Source organism: Enoplosus armatus, chromosome 8, assembly GCF_043641665.1.
Source record: "Enoplosus armatus isolate fEnoArm2 chromosome 8, fEnoArm2.hap1, whole genome shotgun sequence".
NCBI lineage: Eukaryota > Metazoa > Chordata > Actinopteri > Centrarchiformes > Enoplosidae > Enoplosus > Enoplosus armatus.
The window spans coordinates 13526143-13536546 of record NC_092187.1 but is presented as its reverse complement, the minus strand read 5'-3'; the positions used below and the strand labels follow the sequence as shown (position 1 = coordinate 13536546).

At 40.3% G+C, this 10404-nt stretch overlaps 2 protein-coding genes across 3 annotated transcripts; both read left to right on the top strand.

The window, feature by feature from the left end:
* The first annotated feature begins 524 nt into the window (after positions 1-524).
* Positions 525-2899, top strand: LOC139289422 (uncharacterized). Its single transcript, XM_070911026.1, has 4 exons — positions 525-572; positions 1356-1696; positions 1783-1863; positions 1950-2899. Exons 2-4 carry the CDS (start codon positions 1381-1383, stop codon positions 2228-2230), a joined length of 678 nt encoding a protein of 225 aa, XP_070767127.1. The 5' UTR covers positions 525-572; positions 1356-1380; the 3' UTR covers positions 2231-2899.
* Positions 2900-3671: 772 nt separating this feature from the next.
* csad (cysteine sulfinic acid decarboxylase) lies at positions 3672-7500 on the top strand. 2 transcript variants are annotated; one of them, XM_070910916.1, is made up of 12 exons: positions 3672-3722; positions 3810-3900; positions 4422-4644; positions 4757-4836; positions 5265-5319; positions 5502-5618; positions 5728-5792; positions 5903-5984; positions 6097-6296; positions 6652-6703; positions 6795-6884; positions 7119-7500. In XM_070910916.1, exons 2-12 carry the CDS (start codon positions 3845-3847, stop codon positions 7290-7292), a joined length of 1194 nt encoding a protein of 397 aa, XP_070767017.1. In that variant the 5' UTR covers positions 3672-3722; positions 3810-3844; the 3' UTR covers positions 7293-7500. The 2 variants fall into 2 exon arrangements, with proteins under 2 accessions (XP_070767017.1, XP_070767016.1); XM_070910915.1 differs by having other exon boundaries at positions 3706-3900.
* Positions 7501-10404: the final 2904 nt, after the last annotated feature.

Genomic DNA, 10404 nt, shown 5'->3' with positions numbered 1-10404 from the left:
TGTGTACTTATACTATATATAGATATATAGTTCACACACCATGGCTGCTGGAGTTGCACTACTGGACTTCTGCACAAATATTTGCACTTATGTATAGTCTCTGTATGTATAGCTTTATATTTATTACATTTACATTTTATTTACACCTCTCCGCCTGTCTCTGTGCTGTAAAATAAGATTTCCCCTCGTGGATCAATAAAATCTTATCTTTATTTAAACATTGTGTTATTACGTTTTTTCTTTTTAAATAAATGATCTCCGAGTACTTCTCTCACTACTGACAGCGATGCGTAATCAACTCCACCAGGTGTCACCAAATCCTCACAGCCATGACAGATTACTGCAGTTAAAACATCCATGCACTGGGCGGAGGCACACAGACATGAAATACCGGAAGTAACACACATATTTACAATGCATTTGGTTGTAGTCTGTCGCAAGTAGACGAAGAAGAAAAAGCAGCGGGAGTAAAGAAGTGAAGTCTACCGCCTGCGATCTGAACCACGTCAACAGAGTACATGTGTTCCGTCTCCCCTGTTTTTTTTCTATTACTCCAACTGTTACAATAAATGGTAAGAGTCTCATGGGAATGCATTTTGTTTGCCGTACTTTGTGTAAGAGAGTGAGCATGTGAAGCGCATCTGGAGCTGGACGACAACAGACCAGGAAGTCCAGACACAAGATATTCAGCACGGGACTGCTGTGACATGTAAACATAAATACTGTTGTCACGTCGGTTCATAATGTAAAAGATGTTGTTTTAAAATATCAAATAATAATAAACATGGTTTTTAATTAAGTTTTTCCTTAGAATATTTCTCGTGTACAAACCAGTCGGTCTATACTTCAACTTAAATAGAGAATAATGTTTTTAATTTTTCCACTGACATGGACATTGTTCAGGCTATTTGGTGGAGCTTTTACACACAAACAGGAATAGACCTCCCACTTGCTGTATAGAAGTTATGTTCGGTAATTTATATACAGTATACTAATAGCTACATATTTGAAATACCTCTACTTATTCTTAGATACATCTTGTATCATATTGCTTGTTGGTCATTAATAAACTACTAGGGGGACTGCTACAGTGGCCTTGGAAGTGTTACCTCAAATAAATGTGAGAATATTATTATATGTTACCTGTTATCACCTATCAATGATATCAGGTAATCAAAGACAGAAGGTTTCATTGCTTAAAGAAGTGTACCATGACCTTATTGTGAGAATCTAAATGGAAAATAACTTCAGGACTAAAAAGAACTGCACACAATGTTTTCAATATTTACTTTTACAATTATTTCAGATTTGATCAGCTTGCGTTCAAATTATTCATCATCACTTTATTTTCTCAGGAGCTGATTTAAGTGACCTTCAGTCATGGCTGAGGAACCAGCAGCAGAAGTCCAGCTTCTCCGACACCTGAAGGTCAAGCTAATAGACATCCTAATCGCAGATGCTGACTTTGTCCTGCAGCATGCAGACTCTCGCTTTTTGCTGTCTCCTCGCGGCTACCAGCAGGTGAAAGCTTGCCGTGATCCATGTGAGAAGGTCACAGACCTGCTGGATCACATCATCCAGAGAGGACCTGAAGCAGCACAGGGTCTGCTGGAACTACTGAACGACCAGGCCCTGCAGAAAAACTTCCCAATGCTTCGCTTTATCAAGGATATGCAAGTCAGCACGCTGTCTTCAGGTAGGGCAAAGTCTGTTCAGAATTTTCAGCAATCGCATTATGAAATAGTTACATTTTAAATATAAAAGTTTTTTTCTATTTACAAGGGAAAAAAGAAACATCAAGAAAGAGAGAAACGGCTCCTGATTTGAAAGAGACTATTCCGTCCAAAAAGATCTGCAGCAAGGGTGGGTCACACTACACTCAAAGCTATTCTCCTTAAAACACTGCAGAGACCATCACTTACTTTATCTGCCTCCGTCTCATTACACAGGCTCTCACTTAATTAAGGAGAAGCAGCTGATGAGCGTGGCTCGTACCATTGGCAAATCCTGGAGGGAGATTGGCAGACTGGCTCTGGACGTCCCCTCTGTGAAGCTGGAGCAGATTGAAGAGGACCATTCGATCCACGTGGAGCGAGTATTCGCCATGCTGCGTTACTGGCGTACCAGCCAGAGGGGAAAAGCCACTGCTGCTCACCTGCACTCCCTGCTCAGTCAGGAGGACTGGGTGCTGCCGCCTGAAAGCATTGACTTTCTGTTGGAGACCGACTGAGGCCTTCACTGTCTGGTGCTCACTGAGACTGAAACCCTAAGAGGGTTTTTACTGGAAATGAGTTTCTCATCATAGATCATTTCTCATCACTCCATGTCAGGAAAAAAACAACACTTGAAGACTTTACTATTTTATGGAATTACCCCACAGTACCATTTAGTACCACTGAGGCCTCTTTTTCAAGGTCAACAGTCAACTATTTTTATATGACAGTGAGATTTTTTTTCACATGTTTTATGAAGTTTCTTTTGAAGAGGAGTTTTTATTTCCTGTTGATAGTGTCTGTGGTAATGATTTTTATTCTCCACCCAGTAGAGAGAGAAATTGGGAAAACAACTAAGCAGTGCTCATTTCGTTTTTAATGTAAATACACTACGGCATTTAAAGAGGAGGATGTAATCACTGCTCCATATGCTTATGTTTTAACCTTTTGTTCAACTCAACATGTTCAGTTTGTGGGAGAACATGTCATTTTCTCTGAATGTGCAGATGATTAGGAGTCACAGCAGTTACGCTGACATGTTCCCTATTGATTTACATATCTTGGTCTTTTAGATTAAATGTACATCTTGGTGCCTGTTGAGATAGTGGCTCTTGACGTCATGTAAAAGAGGGTAGACAAGCAGTGCCTATGTTCCACAACACAATGAATAAACTCATTACACCACAGTTCACTCCAAGAATGTTCTTTGAAAAATTAATCTGATACTCTTTAAAAGGTTTAAACAGGTTGAGATCCAGTGAGATTTTCATTTAATGAAATGCACAATACATTTTTTCATTCATGAGAAATCCACTTGTGAATTGATGAAACCAATCAACTTTCTTTTTTTGTAACAGAAACTTTTCCTTCATCTCAGACAACATTAATTAACTTAGTCTGGGACAAAGGTTGATCCCTCCCACTCCTACAAGCTGTACCTTTGCTTTGTAGCACGTTTTCAGGCGTCTGCCTTTGTCAGCACAGACAAACAAACGGGTTGAGATTCACCAACTTTTCAAAAGCGTTGATATGGCAAACAAGCTCCAATTCTCATGTAAGTACTGTGTGCTTTATTTGTCTATTCTTGTTTGTAACTCTGACTTATGAAAGTGTTTGTCTGTGGGTCCAACTGTTACAACAACAGCAGAGGGGCAGGTAAAGGAATCAGCTAATCACCGTGACCTGAACGAGCCTCTTATTGACCACTCGGAGGGCCAACTCTTCTTGAACGAAGCCTTCAAAATTATTGTGGAGGAGGTGCTCTGCAAGGGCACAGACGTCAAACAAAAGGTCTCGTCTTGTGAAGCCTAAAATCACAGTCGTGTCCGATTGCAGTGATTACTCCAAACAAAACTCATGATCCATGTTTTTTCTTCCCGCAGGTTTGTGAGTGGAAAGAGCCGGAGGAGCTGGCTCTGCTCCTGGATCTGGAGCTGAGGGCGACAGGGGAGCCACAACACAGGCTCCTACAGAGAGTTAAAGATGTCGCCAAGTACAGCATCAAGACAAGTAAAACTGCCAGAGACGGCTGAGACATTTAAATACGGTAGATTGAGCCTTTTTCTTTCATGAGGAGACTTTTCTTCTTTATTTCAGGTCACCCACGTTTTTTTAATCAGCAGTTTGCCGGGATGGACTATCATGCCCTGGCTGGACGATTTCTCACTGAGGCTCTCAACACTAACCTGTAAGACTCAGCGTAATATATAACTAATACATGAGCACATAATTATATAGGGGATGCAAGAATAAGTGTGTAAAAATATAATGCAAAGGTGATGATGATAAGGTGACTGTGTCAGGCAGCAGTGGAGGATGTATTTAGATCCTCTACATAAGTAAAAGCAGTAATAACTAACAAAATATAGTGAAAGTATAAAAAGTAGTTAGAATACAGAATACACCATATCATATACCACTGGGTTGTTTAACCTACAGCAGTGCATAATGTTATTAGATGATCATATGTTTTGAACATAAAATCTGAATCTGGAAAGTAACAAGTCACTATATATCAAATAAATAAATATGGAGTAAAAGTATATATACTTAAATACAGTGCTTAAGTAAATGCACTTTCCACTATTGGTGTTAGGTAGATGTTTATTCAACTCTGTGGTAATTTTTGTGTATATAAAGTGTATAATGTGATGCCATACAGTACGAAATACAACCTTAAAAATCATCAGACATGTTGTGTGTTATAAGCTTCACGTATGAGGTGGCCCCGGTGTTTGTGCTGATGGAGACGGAGGTCCTGAGAGGGCTGCGGCAGCTGGTTGGCTGGGCAGAAGGTGATGGTATTTTCTGCCCGGGGGGGTCGACCTCTAACATGTATGCCATGAACCTTGCCCGCTATCGACTCTTCCCAGAGGTGAAAAGCCAGGGGCTGTGGGGTCTCCCACGACTCGCCATCTTTACGTCTCCAGAGGTCAGGAATGGCCGTCAGACACTGTAGAGATTGAAACTGAGGATCGTGCTGTACTTTATGTGTTGTATGTACATAAATATGATTGACAGATGTATTCCTCATGTTTCTCCAGAGCCATTACTCTGTGAAGAAAGGGGCTGCCTTCCTGGGCATCGGGACAGACAATGTCATCTTGGTGAAAGTGGATGATGGGTAATGTATTGTTCATTACAACAGCTGAAACAATTGATTAATAAATAAGCCCATCAGTTCTCATAATCAGTCAATTGTTTAAGAACTTTATCAAACAAAGATGCCAAAAAGCGGTTCCATCTTATCAAATGTGAGGATTCACAGCTTTTCTCTATTTCATATCATTGTAAATTGATTATCTTTTGGACTGTTGGCCCAATAAAACCAGCAATTCACCAAGTCACCTTGGACAATGTTAGCGTGTTATTCCACTATTTTCTGACATTTCATAGCCTAAACGATTACTCACAAATATTGCTACATTAATCTATAATGAAAATGATTGTTAGCTGCAGCCCTATCTATTATGAATCTCAGGGTTTTATTCAGTAAAATGCGTAACTTTCTTAATTTTCTTTGCCTTTTTTCTGCTCTCTCATGCGCTTCAGAGGCCGTATGATTCCAGAGGACCTGGATGAAAAGATAAAGCTGGCAAAATCTCAGGTAAATTCACTGATGTTACGCAAGTACCCAGTTATATCAGATATAACAAGTTGTGGTTTTAGGGTTACTTGTGTTCGTTTTAACAATAACTAACCATGAAACTGCTGCATTTTGTTCATGCTGCAAACCAGCAAGCACCAAGTGCATGACAACTGTTCACTTTCAGTGTTTTCTTCTACCAGGGTGCAGAGCCATTCCTTGTAAGCTGCACCTCAGGGACCACGGTGCAGGGTGCGTTTGACCCACTGGACCGCATAGCTGATGTCTGTGAGAAACACCAGCTCTGGATGCATGTAGACGTGAGTCCTCCATGTCTGTTGGCAAGCCTTTGGTATTTGTGATGCTTCTGTTGTATTTGTTAAACATTAAGGACGTGCAGAGTTGTGTCTGTTGTGCCGTGTGTTTCAGGCTGCCTGGGGAGGGAGTGTGCTCTTTTCCAAGCAACACAGACATCTGATGAAAGGAGTTGACAGGTATTAATATGCATGCCAATGTAATGCATTTTTAATTTGCCTGTACATGAGTAGAGCTACACAGTTGGGCAGATATGGTCATATTTTTATGTGTCTCTGTGTGTAACAAGAGCAAATTCAGTAGCCTGGAATCCACACAAGATGCTGGTGGCCGGCCTGCAGTGTTCTGCCCTGTTGCTTCAGGACACCACGGTTTGGTTTCACAGTTTGTCGCTACAGAATTATGCGATACACATCATAATGTTTTTCAAAAAGTTTTTTTTTTTTTTTTTTTTACTTCTCATTGACTTCTGCTTCTCCTCAGAACTTGTTGAAGCAGTGCCACTGCGCCAACGCCACATACCTCTTCCAGCGAGACAAATTCTACGATGTGAATCTGGACATCGGGGACAAGTCAGTGCAGTGCAGCCGCAAGGTCGACTGTCTGAAGTTGTGGTTGATGTGGAAAGCTGTTGGCTCCACTGGTTTGGCAGAGCGTGTAGACAAAGCATTCATCCATGTGAGGTGAATAAGGCATGCAGCACAACACAAGCCGGACGTAGGTCAAGAGGCATAATTTAAAAGAACTGCTATATATCTATTTCAGTTATAATAATTTATCCCCTCATCATTGAGTTGCTATTTAGATGTTGATTTTGAAGGATGAAGAAGGATCATTTGGGTCCATCCAGCAGGTTAAGATACCAATAGGCTACTTTTGGGATCTAATCCCCTCATTTACCTCATGTTTGCTTACTGTATCTACTACAGCAAAATCTTATTTCTTTCATAAATAAGACAAACTTGTTTTTAAACAAAAGTTTTAGCCGAGTTGTGACCCAGGCCAGCAGAAAGTGACATCTCAACAACTCTCCTGCAGGTATCTGGTGGAGCAGATGAAGAAAAGAGAAGGGTTTCATCTTTTGCGTGAGGTAAGTAAATATCTCAAGCAAACTGAGGAAGATGAGTTGTTATCTCCCTGAAAAGTTTTGATCACTTGTCTGTATTTGTCTCCACGGACAGCCAGAGTTTGTGAATGTATGCTTCTGGTTTATACCACCCAGTCTGAGGGGGAAGGAAGGAAATGCAGATTACCAGGACAGGCTGGCGAAAGTAAGTTTCAGTAGACTGGGAACAAAAAGACTGAATCCTCCATGATTTACATTTTTAACTCCTTCCTTCTGTTGCACACACACACACATTAATCACTCAGATTCAAATTTCTAATTATTTGTAGCGTGCATGCTTTGTTAAAAAACATGGAGGCCACCATCTTCAAGTATGTACCACCTCTGTGCACTAAATCTAACAGTTATCTGTGTGTTTCGTTTTCTTTCTTTTGAACAGGTAGCTCCAGTCATCAAGGAACGCATGATGAAACGAGGCTCTATGATGGTGGGCTACCAACCTTTGGGAAACAAGGTCAACTTTTTCCGTGTGGTTGTTTTCTCTCCGCTGGTTTCCCAGAAAGACGTGGACTTCGTACTTGATGAAATTGAAAGACTGGGAAACGATTTGTGAACAAAAACACTACTTATAGGAGTGTACCCCTTGTCTATCTAGAATTTGAGGTTGTGCACAAAACCTGTCATGTCACATCTTATAACAAACAACCTCGCTGGACCAATTGAGGGATGTGATTTGCTTAATTTAGAGCGCTGTTGTAATATACAAGGAGATGCTAAACTCTGAAATCTGAGGACCATGGGCCCAAATATGAATAAATGAATGAAGGAATAAATAAACAAATAGAGTGTCCTTATTCTTGATAAATGTTAAAAATCAGGACTTTATTTGTGGCCTTTGTTTTAAAGGTGTTTTGAAACATGTCCAGTGAATTAAACAACTGTTCTGAAATCAGTTCATTAGAAACTTTTTTAAACCATTGATATATCCTTTTATATTTAACTTTTTGTATGACTACCTGCTGATCCCCTTTATTTGCTTCCATAAATGTGGGGCTGCAACTGATGATTATTTTCATGAATCTTTTTTGATTCAACTGTGAAACTGTGAAAAATGCTCATATCAATGTCTAATGCCCACGGTAATACCTCAAAATGTCTTGTTTTGTCAGACCAACAGTCTAAAACCCAAAGATCTTCAATTAACTATGATGTAAGACGAGGAAAGCAACACAATCTCACATTTGAGAACCGGGAACCATTAGATGTTTGGGATTTTTGCTTGAAAAATGATTTAAATGTTTAATCTATTATCAAAATCACACAACTCACACATCCATGCAGCCTCCACCACCACCAATGGAGTCAGAGCAGGAATCTGAGAGCGAGAGGATTTGAAAATAATAATAAGAAAAGGAAGAAGAGTGATTGTTCAAGTGATTCCAGGAGATGTATCTTGTTGGGATGTTAGCTGTGACACAAACAGACAGGATTTTCAAGGATCAACATGAGGTCAGAAAGTTTGTAGGAGGAAAACTTGGAGATGTACGATCTGCAGAAAAGCAATTGACAAGAAACAAGTTTTGGTTTTCATTACCACGGTTATAAATTGTGCTGTTGAAACACAGGGGAAGTCAGAAAGGATTAAGATGGTGCTGGATGCTGCAAGGAGATTCTTGAACATTGTGGAAATATCTGGAGAAGATCTAGATGTTACAGAGGGAAGGATTTGCAGAAACTCAAGACTTGAAGAAGAATTGGGTCTGAGTTACAGAATGGGAACACTCCGTGCGGACATAGTTTGCACTGTGAAGCTGTTACAATCCAGCAGGTGGCGGTAAAGCAACACGTATGGATGCCGAACCGCCAAAAAACTCAAAAGAGGAAGAAGCTCTGGCCTCCACCACTCCCTCACAATTATGGCCGCGAATGTGCGTCATTCGCCTTCTGTCAGGTGACACGGCATCTGACCAATCACCGCTCTCCCCGGTGAGCACTTCCGGTGGCGTTTCCTGTCAGTGTTTGTAAACTGAGGAAAAATTGGAAGTGCGACAAGAAATAATAATCTACGAAACTCTTAAAATCGAAAGGTAAGCAGTCGGTTTTCCAACACATTTCCATCGCGACTCTTTATACGTTTCATAGTCTCTTTCTAACGGCTGTAGCCGGTGAGGGAGGTGTTATTTCGTGGTCGGCGCGGCGCCCGCACGCCCTGCCTGGCTGTTGTTGTGTTGTCTGGGGCGGGGGGTGGGGGTTCAGTCATACAAGAGTTGTCCCAATACCAACTACTGGCTAGCTAGCAGGTTAGCCTTTTCTGTTTAATTTAGCAGAGGCTCTCGCCATACTGCACCGTAAATCTATACCGTAAATATCTGCTCTAGCTACATCAACCTGCATCTCCAGCGTGCTCTAGCTTTGGTCCCGTTTGAATAATAAAGCTCACTTTTCCAACATTTAATCAAACGGCTTTTCAGGATAAAGTCGCTAGCTAGCACACCAGTGCTGAGCTGCATCTTCATTTTTATAAACGAGACATCTTGTTTGCTTTTGCAAGATCACAAATGAGAATGACTCGCAACCCAAATGATTTTAAAGATAAATGGATATAACGAAAGTAAACTTGTTCCACTAAAGTGATGAATAACAGTGTTTGCTATGAAAGGTTTTATGCACGGTTTGTATAGGTGTCTATCTGCTATATATTTTCATTTACATGTGCATTGTGGTTTTATGTTAATTTGCCTCGCTGCCAGGGAATATGTGTGTTCATATCAAAGAATCTGCTCTCCAGTGGCAGCGATGTAACCATTCCCCATTGAGTTTCTAGTCATTCTCATTTTAACATAATGGGCAAACTGCTACTTACCCTTTTTAGTCTTGTACACGTGCTACATACCACAGCACAAGAGGCAGTTGTTTTTTTCTGCCATAGTTCTCCACACTGTGATAGTGTACTAGGGGTGAATTTTGTCTATAGTATAAATTTAGGACATGTTTTATTGACAAATTACACATTTTTGTTTTTGATGGAATCAAAACACTAAACTCTAACCAAAGCATCCCTGCTCTTAATACATTTAACACAATTTGTTGAACCAGTCACACTATGAATTAAAATGATCCCAAATACAAAACGATTAATGTTTCTCAGTCACTAGTTCCTTAGGTAGTAACTGCTCAAGAAGTCAGATATTTTTTAAGGCATATACATTTTTAGACTTATCTGCATGAATATGCTTTTGCAGTGTTTATTGGGCACACTTCCACAGTTATATAGTTTCAGTCAGTTTAGAAAACGTCACATGTTGCCTGTATTCCATTTTAAGATGCCTATAATAATTTAATTTGATTTTTTTTTTTATGTATTTCAGTGTCACGTCTTGTATTTGTTTGATTAATGTGTCATACCTACCCATGTGTTTTTTTTTATTTTTCCCATTATATGTCATTATACTGTTCTGTGGCACCAAACCATTGGGGCTTTCTTGCCTGAGAAGTTGCACATATTAACGCTGGACCTAAATTTCTGGTCATATATCCAGATTTGGTGATTTAACGAAATCTGAATGGATTGGTCTGGTTTTCCAGCTCCTGATTCCAGCATGTAAAAATGTCAGCCTTACGTTGTCGTGCCTCTACTTTCAGGCTTTGGCCCCTGATGATTTGGGTGGGTGTGGTGTCTTCTGTAACCCCTCATCCTGAGTGAAGCCCCCTCTGTTTCCCCAAAC